Source organism: Populus alba, chromosome 16 (genome assembly GCF_005239225.2).
Source record: "Populus alba chromosome 16, ASM523922v2, whole genome shotgun sequence".
Classification (NCBI taxonomy): domain Eukaryota; kingdom Viridiplantae; phylum Streptophyta; class Magnoliopsida; order Malpighiales; family Salicaceae; genus Populus; species Populus alba.
In genome coordinates, this window is record NC_133299.1 from 1,057,929 (window position 1) to 1,075,110 (window position 17,182).

Sequence of the window (17,182 nt, forward strand, 5' to 3'; positions counted from 1 at the left end):
AAAGCAAGTTGGATTCTCTATGATCAAAATGACAAAAGTAAAACGAGAAAATTACAGCTGTTGAAGATAGGTCAAGTTTCCAAGCTCCTTCGGAAGTTCACCATGAAGATCATTGTCATCTAAGATCCTTTTCCCTCAAGAGAAACAGACAAATAAGTAGAAAATTTTATACTAGTACTCTTGAAAAAGAGACTTGAAGAAGCAGTGAATAGATTTTTCTTACAGAGAGCTGAGAAGAGACAGTTTTCCTAATTCTTTTGGAATAATGCCCGACAACTTGTTACTATAAAGATCCCTGCAAATAGAATGATATATATAATGTATAAGAGCAATCAAGACACGAATATCATGTAGAATGAAAAAGCAGTGAAAAATCCGAATGATTCCATGCGATCACATAGAACCATATCCAAGTAATGTAATTATTCGAGGACTTATTATTAATTGATGCTAGTGCCATAAAGCTAACAAACTAGCAAGAAAAACAAAAGAGAGTTTCTTTACACATATATAAGCCAAAACTAATTAACTGGTTGTGAACTCCCTTACAGCAACGTCAGTGAAGAGAGGTTCCCCAAAGTTTCGTTTATAGTACCATTGAGGAAGTTGAGGCGAAGACGGCTGTGACAGGAAGATGTACAGATATTTGGGTAAGAATTAAGCTGTCCATATATAGATGCAAGACTGTTTTAATCTGTAAGAAGAAATACTTACATCTTTATCAACTTTCGACAGAATCGTATGCTGTCTGGTATTGGCCCGGTCAATTGATTGTTGGAAAGATCCCTGATTTTCAACAAATATATCAGAATGAAAAATATATATATATATTTATATATATATACAACCAAAAAATATCTTGCGTATATAGCTTTGACTTACAAAATCCAAAGCGATTGTAAACCCGTAAGATTCTGAGGGATGGTACCATCAAGATCATTGTTGAATAGATAACTGTTCAGGTGATATCACCAGACACATCCCAGAAGATAAGAACTTTCAGTTAATACTTTATTGAACTTTGGGGTTAATGGAAATTTTAATAAAATAGCAATTCAAAATTATTAGCATAAGTGTAATGTAGAAAGGTCTTTATGCAGTATATGTGGAGGCTATATACTCTGTTCCGCGAATCTTGATAGATATTCCGGATTTTGTGGAATTGTATAAAAAAGTTAATAAAATTTTTATTTTTGGAAAATCTACAAGTAACTAATTGTCTTTAGATCACACCGTCGAATCCGTTAGACATACAATCAAGTGGCGTGTGCTACAATTAATTCTTCATTCTGTTCATCTAAGTTTATCTCTTTAATATTATTCGTTCTTCCTTTAAATTTGATGGGAATCATCTAATGGCATATGAAAAATTGGATGGAGGGTGCTTGTTTTGTCTTGCTATGTAGTGATGTATCAATTCAGTCATCATTATAAGGGTTATCTACCATGAGTTCTAAGGAATTGCAATACCGTTAATTGGAAGCAATCATGACAGACTTACAGATATTCCAGACTGTGCAACTTTGTCAGGTTTGGAGGTATAGAACCGGTCAACGAATTGCTTGAAAGGTCCCTAATGTTTAGCACAGTCATTGTACCATTGTTTAGAAATAAGCATAGCCAATGCATGCCATCATTTATAAATATAGAACAAGGAATCAAAGCTTTAACATACAAATACTTGAGATGCTGTAAATTCCCCAGCGTCGAAGGAATCCCACCAGAAAGCTGATTATTCAAAAGATCACTGGTGTGGCAATATGATCAAACATCAATTTCATCAATGGCAACAACTGTAGGTGTTTATTTTAACACATAAAACAGCAGTTTCAATACTGAAAAGAGAAATATATGTGGAGTTATGATACTTACAGTACTACCAAGTTTGCAAAGTGACCTATTGAAGGGTCAATAGATCCATCCAAGTTTTTGCTTTGCAAGAATCTGTCAAAGAAATGATTGTTTTAAACAGGTTTCATGCATTCCTTTTTATATTGTTTGTTTTTGTTAACGACAATCAGATTTTGAATTTATCAAGTTTTGTACATACATTCCAATGACCGAACAAACCGATTGATTTTTTTTGCTGTGGCAGGAGCACTTGATCTCGGAAGACGGTTCGGTAGAACAAATTGGATGCGTGAGGGTTAACTGCGTTGTGTCTTTGGACAGCAAATTCTTGGAAAGGAGTTGAAGAGCACTGACTGCAGAGGGTTTGAAAAACAGAGGAAAAAAACTTATTAAATCCCACTAGGATCTTCTAATATTAATATAAAAATACTCAATCTACCTTATTATATACCTACGTAGATGGGTTAGAATTTATTGGTCTGTGTACAAAAAACAAAACAAAAAAAACGTAATCTACATATTCGCATAGCTTTCCTTTCGTAATCAATTTATTCATGAGAAAATCAATGGCCTTCTACCGATAATTAGTAATTAAACTAAACATGCATTGATACATCTTTTAATGAATAAGAAAGAGATTAATCTGTACCTTCATCATCTGGAAGGGATCCATTGCTTTCGACTTCGTCGATGCGATCATCAAAAGTAGGAGTCCCAGTGCCAAGTTGCCAGAGAAGAAGAAAGTTAAGGAGAAAAAGTCTGCTGATAAGCATTACTGACCATTCAGAACCAATTGGTTTCGACATAACTCTACCTCTAGTTTGCGTTTCGTGCTGTGTGTATGTGGATGCCACTGCGTATATTTATATAAACACATGAATAAAAACATACCTTATGAAAAAGAGATTCTCAACAAGACGAATATAATAATTTGTTCTCTTTAACTACTTTTATTATTTTCTGTCCAGAAGTTTTCATCAAATGAATGAAATCATTCCACTACGTCAAGGTACTGAGAAGTATTGGATAGTGACGTCTGAAGAGGAAGCCTTCTATAGGAAAGCTACCAAAGTAACAATTGCTTGTGGATACAGTAATGCCTTTTGGATTCTATACTACTCGTGTTTCGTTCCTTTAAATTGTCTCTGATTTGAACACGCAGAAAAAAGAGAGAAGACGAAGACAAGGAAAAAGGGAGCAATAGAAATCATTCCACTACGTCAAGGAGGGGGACTTGGTACTGAGAAGTATTGGATAGTGACGTCTGAAGAGGAAGCCTTCTTTAGGAAAGCTACCAAAGTAACAATTGCTTGTGGATACAGTAATGCCTTTTGGATTCTATACTACTCGTGTTTCGTTCCTTTAAATTGTCTCTGATTTGAACACACAGAAAAAAGAGAGAAGACGAAGACAAGGAAAAAGGGCGCACTAGAAATGATTAAAGAGACGAATATTTAAGTAATATCTTTTATTTATTCATTTCACGCGCTATTGGTTCTCACCAAGGCCAGACCCAAGTGATATTCTTTTTGTCCTGCCTGCTAGGCGTAGTATGCGTGTTGGGCAATAGGGCGTGCCTCACATGTGTTTTTCTGTCGAGCTTGAGGACTTTTATCATTGCATTTCATTTCGGATATGGTTAGATTTGCTATACTAATAAATAAAAAAGAATAGAAAACATCAAAACATCCAGAAAATTATTAAAGAGTAGTTGAGGAGAATTAAAATATATAAAATTAAAAATTTAACAGCATATTTTCAATTAATAAAAATTCTATTAAAAAAGAAAATTCAATTTAAGAAATAAAATTCCAAATTATATTTTTAAGGATTTAATTGGAAAATTTTAAGATTTTATCTAATTTATTAAGAGCTTAATTACAATAAAAATATTGAAGTTTGATAAAAAATTAGAAATTTTATTGAATAAATCAGAAACCTAGAACGAAATTATAAAACACGCAAAACTCTAATGTTTGAAATAATATTCGGTGGTGATTCCTGAATTTCATAATCATAATCTTATGATTAAACTTAAAATCCTCCTACAATTTCAGAAAACAATCATGCGACGTTGTACACATCACAACAATAATCTCATGATATTTTTAGATAATCATCGTAATCTTAAATTATTTGGTAATACTTCTCTCTTTTTTTATTTTTTTATGATTATGAATTTCATACTTTTTACTATTTTTGTTAAATCAAATCCAATGGTAATGGTCATGAATGATGCATACAAAATTAACAAGTAAAGGACATAACTTGTAGTTTTGAAAATTTAATTTATAAGAACAAAATTTCATAATATCGTATATCCTCACCTCCGTACGTCAATCCTCGATCATATTAAAAGTATAGAAAAACACAAAATTTCTTTCTCGAGAATTTTGTCTTTCTCTGGTAACCAAAACAAATATATTCCATTTCTGGCACGCACCTATCTCCAACATCTCTACTTCTTTTCCAAATGCTAGCAGAAAGAAACGTGAGACTAACAGAGCAAATAAAAAGTGCAGCTACAATCCACTATCCGAACAATATCACTTAGGGATACAAATCATCCATTGCCTAGTACCATTGAAACTTCTTTTTCTCTCAAAGCTTCCACCATAAACTTCTTCACTTATTATATTTATGTACGTACAAATAATGTTCTTCAAAAACAGGAAGTGTTTCCATGAAAATCACGGGCTAAGTAGATGCCTGAAGAATAAAATTTTACCTTCCGACAAGGGAAAGGTAGCTATTCTGGAAGAAGAACATTTCCTCTCTTTTGTACCTTTTAAGTAATCATCGTTCTACAGGAATATATCAAAACTTTGTACTTTTTAAGTATTTGTTGAACCAGCACTTCTAAAACCAACTCAAGTCGATCGACGGAAAAATTATAACTAAGCAGCACAGTCCCCATCATTGCCCTCCCACATAAAATCTCCAGGTATTGTTTTCGCTATTGTAGAAGTGAGTTGGCCTGAAAACTCATGAACTGCATATGTTATACATGTGTTTGTAGATTGTTATTTTTTTTTTCCATCCAATTAACATGAGTTTTAGGGTGTAATTAATTTAATTAGAGTAGCTCTAAGCACAAATCAATTTCAATGATATTTATGCTTTTAATTTAGTGATTTTTGTATTAGCTGAAGCAACCAAAATCCACTATGCATGCAAGAAGCTGAAAATGGTCAATTAGTTAAGCTCCATAATTTGCAGTAATGTAATGATCTTGTTATTCAAATAGTTTGTGACTGTTTCTGTGATTAGTACTAGCTAGTACTCGGTTCATTGTTGCGTTACTTGAATATTGTTTCTGGCTTGGTTGGAATCTTAACTAAAGCTGATTTCATTACTGGAAATTTTAATTTACGTAGCACCTTGTGTTGAAGGAGAACAAAAGGAAACGGGATGGATATCAACAACTTGTCCAAACGTGCTCAAGAATTGTGGAATGAATGGGAGATTCACTCACTGATTTTGTTAAGTCTCTTTCTCCAAATCTTGCTCATCATCATTGGAAATCGGCGGAAGTACCACACTGGAATCGTGCTTGGAGGCCTTGTCTGGATAGCATACTTGTCCGCGGATGGGGTGACAACTTATGCATCAAGTAGTGTTTCCCGTAGCCAAGGAGGTTTGGGAACAAATCGCATCAATCCAACTCCAAACATTATTCCAGCATTTTGGGCACCAATTCTCCTTCTACACCTTGGTGGCCCTGACACTATTACTGCTTATGCACTGGAAGACAACGAATTGTGGTCAAGGCATCTTCTCCAGCTAACAATTCAAGCTTTTACAACTTTTTATTCCCTGTTCAAATCATGGGGTAAGGATCCACTCTTATATATAGCCATTCCCATCTTTGTTGCTGGAATTACCAAGTATGGAGACAGGGTTTTGGTTCTCTGGCTAGCAAGCTCCAAGAAGTTTAGGGACATCCAAAGTGAAGAAGTGGATACTTTCCAGAGCGAATTTGGCAAGAAATTTACATCTCCTGTCTTCGTTGACATGTCTGAGGAAGACTTGAATAAAGGTTTAGAATTTAACAACATAATACCTGAGGCTGTGTATCTCCATGAAGCACATTTTTTGTTCCGAATGTTCAAGATATTTTATGCAGATCTCGCGCTTAGCCATTCTAGCCATATGGCAAGCTATCGTATCCTGAGAAGCAAGGATGCCACAGAAGCCTTCAAAGTGATAGAAGTCGAGTTGGGATTTATGTACGATGTGCTTTTTACAAAGCTGACAAGTGTTTGTTCAAAGCGTACTATTCTTCGCTCCACCAGTTTCCTGTCTTCTGCTTCTGCATTGGTCGCCTTCTCGTTGATGGTCGCGAACAAGTGTGCCTATACAGAAACCGAGGTAATTATATCATACATCTTGCTGGGAGGAGGAGTGGTTCTTGAGATATATGGATTCATAATGCTTCTCTTATCTGAATGGGCTATGTTTCGGCTTAGCTTGCTAAACAAGCCTTGGGCCAATGCTGTCTATCGAGCTATCTATTCTGACAACAACAAAAGGTGGGAAAGATACATGGCACAACACGACTTAACAGATGCTGAAATAACCAAGAACGGAGCTTTGAGGAAGATGGTCAAAAATTCGTTGGCATGTAAACCAACACCCAAAGTTTGTTTTCTGAAGTTGATAGGCATGTATAACATTCAAAGTTGGGAGGTTATCAGTGACGAATTAAAAGAATTAATTTGGAAATACCTCAAAGACAAACGTTCGAGATATAGTCATGAGATGCCTCAACCTGATCCTGGCATGAATGATTTGAAGGAGATATTGGCTGAAAGAGGTGATCAGGTACTGAAAAGCATGGGATGCCTTGAAGAATTTCGTTGGGCTGTGGTTGAAATAGACTTTCATGGGAGCCTCCTTTTATGGCACATTGCCACTGATATTTGCTATCATGATGATATTCGCAATAACAAAGTTGATGCAGATAATCAACTTTGCAAAAGGAGCAGATCCTTATCTAATTACATGTTGTATCTTCTAAGTGAACGTCCAAATATGCTGCCTAAAGGGATTGGTCAGGCAAGGTACAAGCAAACCGGCATTCAACTCACCGAATCCTCGTGGTGTTGGAGATCGAAAATAATAACACCTACTCATTGGGGTTCTGAAGAGCTTATGAAGGAAATCGACAAAAAAAGAGGCGACGTGTCAATGCTAAATGATGCATTCAAGCTCGCCAAGGAATTACAATCTCTGGAGAATAATTGGACCAACGAAAAAAAGTGGAGGATGATAAGTCAAATATGGGTGGAGATGTTGACTTATGCAGCATCTAATTGTGGATGGAAAGAGCATGCTCAAGCACTTACACGTGGCGGGGAGCTCCTCACTCGTGTGTGCCTTCTCATGGCCCATTTGGGTTTAAGCGAGCAGTGTCTGCCACGTGCAAGCACCAGTTCCAGGGAAGCTCAACATCCATAGTTTTAAGTCTTGCTACTATAAATTTTCAGTTGGTTGCTCTTTTTCTATGTTTGAAATATTGTCTTTATTTCATTTCATCATTAGTATTGTAGTTTGGTGTGGGATTTTCTTGTGTGAAATTTTGTAATTTTTTTTTAAATAAAATTGCTGCCCTGTTGCCTGCATCAGGCTTAGCACTCACTTGAAGAAAAAAAGTTAGTGTTTGAGGTTTGAAATTATATATATTGAACTAGAATGATTTTTTAAAATTATAATTTTATTAAATGGATATTTCCACAAAATTTCAATAATGGAAAGGTGACATTAACTAAGTTTACAAATAAATAAATAAATAAAATATATCATGTATAAAATCTTGAATGAAATAACAAAATAAAAAACATAAAGGTACACGCAAAAAGAAGGATGATATATTTTATTGTATTTATCATTTAAATAAAAAAAGCACAGAAAAGAAATTCAACAAATTAAATTATTAAAAAATTTATAAATAATAATATGGAAGAAATAAGGGGAGATGGGCCTAGACTTGAGCCCAAATGCTTCCAGCCTCTGTCTAGCGAGGTGAATTTGGGCTAGCGTCCAAGTCTATTTAATATTTGTGGAACCAGCAATATTTCTAAAACAACTCATGTTAAAATAATTAAAGGATTTTACTTTTCGTCCTAAAACTCCATTAATTCTCTCGTGTATCAATCACCAAATGCTGAAAGAAGAGAGAATAAGTCACTGGAGAAGGGAGATAGAAAAAAAGGATTCATTTTGGCCAACCACTCTTCAGCACAAAAAATGCCTATTTTTTTGTTAATAGATTCATCTTTTATATCAGGGTTTATTAAGTTTTTTTATTTGATTTTTTTTAGACTTATTAAAGGCTATTTTAAGGTTGAGAAGGAGGTTACTATGGTTTCCAATATATTTTTATGTTATTACAAGATGAAATTTAGGTGTTTTTAGTCCAAAAATCATGTTATTAATAGATTTTATGATATAAAAAAAAGCACTTAAGGAGGAATGTTGATGCTATCTTCCTTTACATTAAAAATTAACTTTAAATTATTCTTGCTTGTGAACGCGATAACTAGTATTAACTCCATGATAAAAATTACTAAAGTCCCAAAAAAATGGTTAATTTGATTAATTTTCTTATCCATGGCATAAACTTTTCATAAAGTTTTGCTTGTGAATAGAGAAAGTAATTTATTCTATATTTTTTCTTGCAAAGATCTCTTTATAAAGGTTTGAATTGTGATGAGAATAAACAATTTATTATATTTATATGCTACATTATCAAGTTTATAGCGTCGCAAATTCTCTTAAAAAAAAAAAAAGCACAGTTTTGAGGTATAAGAGCTCGAAACACTTCGCAATCTGGTAACATATATTTATATATTCTCGATGGGGGACAGCTTTAAGTGATATTACGTGATATCGAGCGTTGAGTCAGATCGATAATCATGTTTTAGGGTCAAATTACTCAGAATTTTTGAAATCCCATAAAAAATTGGGGGAGGAATTTGTAATTTTATTTCTTAATTTCAATTTTAAGCACCACATCAACTTATTTGTGTCTAAGAATCCTTGCTATCAAATTGGGGGATGCTTTTACATAAAGTAATAAAAAAATCTATTGAAATCAAAATTAAAAAAAAAAAAAAAAAAAAAAAACTACAAGATTCTTCTTCATTCAATCTAATTGCTCGAGGAATAATTTTACTTTAGTTTCCAAGGAGGGCCATTGATGCTCTTGTCTAAGAAACTTTGGAATATTTGTTAGCGCTGATGAGACTTAAGGTAGAGAACTTGAAAATTAATCTTCGAATAAAGAACAAGAAAGTTAACCTGAGAAATATTTTAAGAATAAATATCCTAAACGACTTGTTTGTAACGCATCCGAATGTTGTGAATCATGCTATGTATCTCTTTTGAAACAGTCTTTGTTTTCTTAGTCTGATAGGAATTAAAGCAAAGAATTTGAGAACTGTATACTTTAATCAATCCAAGGAAAAACCTCTGTTTTCCCAACACTATGTTCTTTCTATTTTTGCTCATGTCGAAGGCTTTTCTTAAAGTTGTAACTTGTGAATACAGAAAGTAATTTATTCTATATATTTTGCTGTTGCAATAACCTCTAAGATCTGCTTAGATAACGTTGGGAAACTATCTCTGGACAAACAGAGATAATGGAGAGAGGGAATATGTTTTCCTGTATTTTTTTTAATTTTAAAATTATAGAAATCCACTTCAAAACTGTTTTAGAGATAAATTTATTTCATATATCTTTTTAATAAAAAAACATTTCTATTTCTTTTGTGTTAGTTCATTCCTTTTCTGATAATATGTGTTAGTTGATTCTATCTTGAAACATTAACCACTATATACACACCTTTCCTAGAGTTTTGGCTTGTGATGAGAGCAATACTTTATCCTGTTTCTTCTATCAAGTATATAAGAACGTTGGACTGACTTCATTTTGGGTACTAGTAGGAATTTTATGTTCAAGTTTATAGAGTTGCACAATCTCCATAAATAAATCACAATCTCTAGAGCTAAAACACAGATTTGTGGCACCAGGACTGGCAGGCGACATAAGCTGGTTCACTGGAAGCAGAGCCCGCAGACATTCACCAAACGTTTGGGCTGCAAAGTTGTGAGTATGTGTCTCTGTTTGTATCTGTATCTGAACTGTTTTTTGACATGTTTTGAACTCTAAATCTCTCAAGGTGTATGGCTGCTTCACACTATGCACATCGAGGAACCATGTCTTTTATCTTGCGGTGATGATAAGAAAGCATAAAACTCGAGGGCTTACATCCTACAACTGGCTACTGATAAGTCATATGGTTAAGGGTAATGTTACTGCATAGAAAGACAAACTATCAAACATCTTCACACTAATGACTATATATTGCTTATCAACAGGAAAAAAGAAAAAAGAGAGAAAAAACGACATCTGTGTCGTATTTGATTTCTCTAGTTTATTTAAGTTGTTTTATATATATATAATGATTTTGGCAGATTTATTTATTTTTGAAAATGTTTTCTTTTTAGGGTCTTGTGGTCAAAGATGGGCATGCATGAATGTCTCAACCTGTTGAGGAACTATGGAGTGGATGTGGGCTTCGCGCATTGAAGCTACGCAATCTCTTTCTTCGAATACTATCGGATTCTGACTTGGTACTGTTGTTTGGTTAGTATACTTATCTCAAACTTGGTTGCCGTTAAATTTAAGGTTTAAGAAAAATTGAATCCTAGGGTTAGATTGTAATACCAACAAAGTAGAAAACAAAATGAAAATCATTTAAAAGCTTGAAGAACAAAGTATATATGAAGAATGAAAGGTTTGAAAAGTTGCGTTTTCAAACCTGTGTTTTATAACATAACGGTTGAAACTCCAACCAGATGTGTTAATAAGATTAAAAAAGGACAAATATCTGTCGCAGAGTATTTGGCAGAGCAAAAGGTCTATAAAAAACAGATCTAGCTGCTTGGTTTTAGTTTTTTTTTCTTTTTTGTTTAGTCATGTTTGGTTTCTAAAATACATTAAACTAAACAAGTTCTTTGAAGTGTTCTTGGAAAAGTTATTATTTTACTATCTAAAACTCTTGAGATCTTTCTATTACTCCTCAAAATATATTTGTTTTATCCTAATAACGTCCATGTTTGCAGAGGGTAAATAACACTTAAAACCATGTTACAAAAGCTGAACAATCATCAATCCTCAGCAGTGGCAACTTTATCATTGGGTATCCTTGCTCTCAGCCAAGCCAACTCTGCAAATCCGAAGTTGATTCCAATAATTCGGCTTCCAACCCTGCTTCTTGAGCTTGGTGGTCCTTGAATTGTCACAGCTTATTCTATGGAAGACAACGAATTATAGCGAAGGCACCTTCTTGAGCTAGTAGTTCAAGTCGAAGTGGCTTCTTATGTCTTGTTCAAGTTACGGAGCAGGAATGCCATCATGCTAGTAGCCATTCCCGTCTTTATTTCAGGAATAATCAAGTATGGAGAAAGGATATCGGCTTTCAGGTTAATTAGCAAGTTCCCAGACTTTTGAGCACTACACAGACAATCAATTACTCTTCCAGCCACGCTTCTGTTCTAGAACATCGCTTCCGAATTTGCATTCAACAACAGCGTATGAGGATAGATATCTCTATGAAGCTCGTCTTTTGTTCAGGATGCTGTTCACAAATTCAGTTCTTGGCATTGATGATCACAAGATAACCTACGATTTGATTTCCAAAAAGAATACCAGATTAAGAAGGCTGGAGTTGATAGAAGTCCAGGTGGGAATAATTATGTATGATCTGCACTATTCTAAGGCGAGAAAGGTTTCTTTTCCACGCATCATCCTCCATATTCTATCACCTTCTTATCCTCTGTTTCTGCATTAGTTGCCTTCTCAACAATAACCACAAAGAAGAACGTCTATTCTAATAGCGATTCGATGCTATCTTAATTACTTGTTGCTGCTCGGAGCTGTCTTGCCTGAGAGTTAATCTATCATCGTGTTTTTTTGGTCGGACGTGGTCAGATAGCGGGTAATTTTCTTGATGGAACCAATGGTTTTTTTAAGAATCACAGAAGATAGTCAGGATCTATGGCTCAACATGACCTAATTCTAGGTTCTTAGCAAGCATTTGCCTGGAAAATTGGAACGTTCATGGCAGGGAGGGTGTGGATGATGATTTAAAAGAATTGATCTTCATCAATCATGCCTTGCATAAACGTTCGAGGATACCAGTGAGTTCAACGTCCTCAAGCAGCTATAATAATTAGCAGAGAGAGGTGACGTGGCACATTTCGAAGCAAGGATTTCTTTGAAAAAATTGGATGGAGGGTGGTTGGTGTAGAATTTATTAATAGCCTCCTTTCTTGGCACATTGTTACTCATGTCTTTTATTTTCACATAGTAATTTTATATAGTCGGCCTAAATTACTGAACTATATAAATTATATGGATGGGTGCTATTGTATGATTGACCGATTTTTATATTTTTTATATTTTTCAATTGATTTTACAGCTTTTTCTACCACAATTATCATAACAAATTAAAAAAAAAAATGGTGCTGGCAATAAGCTTGATCCAAATTAATTAATTATCTAATTAATCATATGTAATATTTTCTGATTCATCATCTTAAACTTAATCATATTATCTTAAACAACGGTCCTAGATCTAAAATCATTGTAAATATTATTATTGAAAACTACATAAATAATAGAATCCAATTAACATTAATATTCATAAATTAAAAAAATATTTATAAATATTAATAATTAAACAAATATTACATTAAAACAATTATGCTACAAAATTAAAAGATAGTGCCCCACGTAAATAATTATTTTTGAACAACCTTATATTTTGCTCATACGGGACACGTTGCCAAGATTATGTGAACTATTTCCCGTTTTCATTTACATTTTTTGAAGATTTTGTTTTTTCCTTAAAAGTTAGTTGAACTGTGGCATATTTTGATTTATAACCCTTCTATTCTATTAGGTTCCATTAATAAACTCATTAAAAGCACATGACAATCACAAGAAAAAAAAATTCAAAATAAACCCTTGAACTATTGCTCATTTCGATTTACACCCCCAAAAGAGTTTATTTTATTAATAGTTGAACCATTACATGTTTATATTTACATCATTTTTTTAGATTCCAGTAATAAATATGTTAAGAATATATGAAAATCACATGCACAATATTAAAAATAATCAATAAATGAAAAATTATACATTAAACAATGTTAAAATCAAATGAAGGAAATCATAGAATAAAATCCGACTTCTCATGAATCCCACAATCCAATAATAAATGAAAATCAAATCATATACAAGCTAAAATTAGTTTTATTTTTCTATTATTCTTGTTTAGGATTCTTATTCCAATTATTTATTCCTTTATATAAACATTTGGTTTTTATATTATTTAATATTTTATTTATCGATTATTTTCACTTTTTTTTATTATACACGTTATTTTCAGTCACTTTCGAACATATTTATTAACATAACTTAAAAAAAAAAAACATGTAATAATTTAAGTATTAAAATTTAAAAAACAATTAAAATAAAAAAAAAATATATAAATCGATAATAGTTCAGAGCTTCTCTGCAACGATACATGTAGCCCCTTTTTTTATGGGGGCCCCATAGCACAACAGATTTGGTATGGCCACACGTCAAGACGTTGTCACGTGTGATTGCTTACCTTCCAGCTGTCCACTCTCTCATCTCCTCTAGATAGCGGAAGCCCAACAAACATCTCCGCCGCGGCAACAATTTCTTTCTCCCCAACCTCAAAAAACCCTTAAGAAAATGTCGAAAATCCCACACGAAATCATAACCGATATTTTCCAACAACTTCCCGTCAAATCTCTCCTCCGGTTCAGATCTCTATCAAAGCCGATTTGCTCCTTAATCGACGGCCCAGATTTCATCAAGCTCCATCTATACCATTCCGTCACCGCCAAATCGAATCACAGTGTCATCCTCAAGGAATGGGATCTTTTCACTGTCGATTTTGACACCCTGTCAGACGCTGTGGAGGTTAAGCACCACCCCCTTTACGCAGCTGGGGGCACGGAGGTGATTGGTTCGGTTAACGGGTTGGTGTTTTTGAGACATTCGGAGAGGAATCTCGCGGTGTATAATTTGTCTACGAGGGAGTGGAAGAAATGTTTCGTGGTAGAAATTAAGCCTCCCAGAAGAGATTTGATTACGGGATATGTATATTATGGGTTTGGTTATGATTCTGTTGGTGATGATTATAAAGTGGTGAGGATGGCACAATTCGTTAGGGAAGATGGCGTTGATGGCGATGGTGGTGGTGGTTTGGGTTGTGAATATGAAGTTAGGGTTTATAGTTTGAAGAATGATAAGTGGAAGAAAATTGAAGATTTGCCAATTTGTCTCAAGTTATTAAGCAAGCAATTTTTTCATGTTTTGCACAGGAGAGGGTATGGTGTTTTTGCTGGTCATGCTTTGCATTGGATTATCCCTCAAAGGCGTCAACTTGGTATTAGAGATTGTGTTCTTGGGTTTGATATTAGGAACGATAAGTTTTTCGAATTACCGCAACCCAATTATGAGAGCAAAGGTATGAGCTTTCAGGTTGATATTGGGGTTTTGGAAGGGAATTTGTGTGTAATGTGTAATTATGAGCATGTTTGTGTTGATGTTTGGGTCATGAGGGAGTATGGCATGAAGGAATCTTGGTGCAAGATGTTTTCTGTTCAAGGGATTAAGTGGATTGGTGCTTTTATGTTTTTGAGACCTTTGATTTATTCTAAGGATGGTGGTAAGGTGTTGTTGGAAGTGAATGATGAAAAGCTTGTGTGGTATGATTGGAAAAATAAGCATGCTAAGGTTGTAAAGATCCGTGGTGGACCGAATTCATATGGTTCTGAAATGTATGTGGAAAGCCTTGTAAGGATCAATGATGGTGATCGAAACGGCTGGAAGAAGCAGCAAGAGATAGATGAGGAAGAGGAGAAGAGGAAGGCAGATAGGAAGAAGAGGTAAGATAGTGTGAATTTTTTTATGTGTTTGATTCTTTTGAAGCCATTTAATACTATCGTCATCAATAAAATAGAAATCCAAGTAATGTTCATAGGTAGTCTGTTAAGTTTTTAATTTTGTTTCACAAAAAATTAACTTTGTAGTCATGGTCGTGGACTCATGGATGGTGTTGCATTCTCTCTTTACAAGTTAAATAATTTTTCCAGGTTATGTTTATTTGAGTAGCAAGTGATGAAAAGTCAGTTCACATTTTCAATTTGGGTGACAAGCCATTAAAACAGTTTTTGATTGGCTCTCTAGCAATAATTTTTATCCAAGTTTGTGTGAATTTAAATTCGTATTTTATATTGTTCCGTCAAAGGTTTGATGTGGTCATTTGTTTATTTTGATTTAGTATCTTATGTAAGTTGTGTCTCTCAGGGATAATTTCCTGTCTGTGGGGTTCAAGCTGAAGTTGTAGGACCACCAGAGAAAGAGGATACCGCACAAAGGCGAAATGGAAGAAGGGGAGCTTTTTAGCTTGGCACATTGAACTAATGCTTTCATTCTGCTGTCTGGTTTAAGCAATGTAAAGATCAAGGCAATTAGATTTAAGTTTTCATGTTTCCATTTCGCCAGATGTTCTTGCTCCTCTTTTTTCTTTTCTGTTTGAACCAGGGTTGATACTGAAGACTACACATGCCAGTTTGAAGACAGAAAATGTGGAGAAGAAGGCTCCAAGCAGTGTATACGGTGCCTTATGCTGAAAGTACTATACAATGTTAGATTTGGTTTTAGGACATTCTGATATGAAAAATCAGATACTTTATGCCTTACCGGTGCAAGAAAAACTCTGGAACTCATGTATAGTGCTTCAAGACAGAGAAGTTAGTCTATGTACTTTTTGAAGTTGTAGGAAACTTTTCATAAATGATAAAATGACTTATTAGCCTACAATTTTGTGTTTTAAAAGTATTTTTAAAAAAATTAAATTATTTTTATTTTTTTGTTTTAAATTAATATTATTTTGGTGTTTTTTTTATTATTTTTGATGTATTAATGTTAAAAATAATTTTTAAAAAATAAAAAATACTTTGACCGTGCTACTTTATAAAGTTCACAAGTTCTGGTAGATTACTGGATATCAGAGGAACATTTCACAGGAGACTTGCTGAGGAAATAACAATTCACATGTACTTTGCCGTGTAGATTCATTTTGGGGGAAGTAATTTAGGGCTATTGGATTTGAGCAAGATATCAAAGGACTCACTAGGACCATTAGATCCAAATCCATTGGCCTGACTGTGAAGCAACCATTCTGTTCTTGTGATGTGGAAATGGAATCATGAACTTTCTGGGAAACATCTGGTTTTGTCCTATAATTGAACTTGGTTACTTCCATCTCAAGCTGTCTAATGCGATGTGCTTAGATGGTTTTAGTGTACAGTTCTTCGAGCATCAATGCAAGGACAATCCAAACTTGAACAATGTCAATTGGCAACCCCAATAGTTCAAGATTCATGAAATGATTGCTTGTTTGAACAAAATGCAAGCTCTTTTAGGCGAATGCTGCAGATTTCTTCAGGAGCATTTCATTCCATAGGGAATGGTTCTCTCTTTATACAAATACTCTGCGTCCTCATCAGACCCGCTGCAGCCCTTTTTTGCTATCTAGGGCAAGCCCCCATTTCCTCAATGATGCCAAATGTGGAAAGCGATTTCTTTGCCTAGCTACAAAGCTTACAGGCGGCTGCTTTAAGCAAAGTGTCAAGAACATGCTTCCAAAGTAATATCATGGGCCATTTGTGATGGTTGCTGCTTCCTTATCGGACATCTTGCAAGTGGATCAATCAACTTGTCGTTAATCTAAAGGCTTAAGGTTAACTACCAGTAACAAATTGACATGTGTCATTATTAAGGGGTTGTGTCCCCTCCTTGAATTAAGAAAAAAAAAGCCTCATGTTTGCTGGCACCTTGGGTCACGCCTTATGTTTGAACTTTGAGCATTTGTGGATGTAAAAAATCCACTTAGGCTAAATAACATGGGCGTTGTTCGTAGTTATCAATACAAGACCACTCACATCACGATATTAATTCATGTTTATCTTTAAAAAAATCAAAATCAAATGCTGTTTTTATCGGTTTGAATAAAAATCAAAATCGGGTTTTTTACTGAGTTTTCAAAAAATATTAATTTAAAATTCAAAAACTTTTAAAAATATAATTAAATCGTAATATCAAATAATATTTTAAATATTATACCTTCATTGGCTCAAAGGGAAATTGACTGTGTTAAATGATAAATACTTGGTGATTGTGTCGAATGTTTCTATTATTATTATTGGAAAGAGCAGGAAT

At 34.1% G+C, this 17,182-nt stretch overlaps 2 protein-coding genes and 2 long non-coding RNA genes across 4 annotated transcripts; 3 read left to right on the forward strand and 1 right to left on the reverse strand.

Moving 5' to 3' along the window:
- Window positions 1-535: 535 nt before the first annotated feature.
- On the reverse strand, window positions 536-1,749 carry LOC140954681 (uncharacterized). Its single transcript, XR_012168147.1, has 4 exons — window positions 1,676-1,749; window positions 1,502-1,573; window positions 883-954; window positions 536-786 (listed from the first exon to the last, which is right to left on the reverse strand). It is a non-coding gene; the product is annotated as an uncharacterized lncRNA (long non-coding RNA).
- A 3,513-nt stretch (window positions 1,750-5,262) lies between these two features.
- On the forward strand, window positions 5,263-7,311 carry LOC118030917 (uncharacterized). The gene has a single exon (XM_035035190.1). The coding sequence runs from the start codon at window positions 5,263-5,265 to the stop codon at window positions 7,309-7,311; it is 2,049 nt and encodes a 682-aa protein (XP_034891081.1).
- A 2,442-nt stretch (window positions 7,312-9,753) lies between these two features.
- Window positions 9,754-12,330, forward strand: LOC118030944 (uncharacterized). The gene is made up of 3 exons (XR_004684415.2): window positions 9,754-9,965; window positions 10,363-10,501; window positions 10,981-12,330. It is a non-coding gene; the product is annotated as an uncharacterized lncRNA (long non-coding RNA).
- A 1,197-nt stretch (window positions 12,331-13,527) lies between these two features.
- On the forward strand, window positions 13,528-15,781 carry LOC118030916 (F-box protein CPR1). The gene is made up of 2 exons (XM_035035189.2): window positions 13,528-14,844; window positions 15,266-15,781. Exons 1-2 carry the CDS (start codon window positions 13,643-13,645, stop codon window positions 15,303-15,305), a joined length of 1,242 nt encoding a protein of 413 aa, XP_034891080.1. The 5' UTR covers window positions 13,528-13,642; the 3' UTR covers window positions 15,306-15,781.
- Window positions 15,782-17,182: the final 1,401 nt, after the last annotated feature.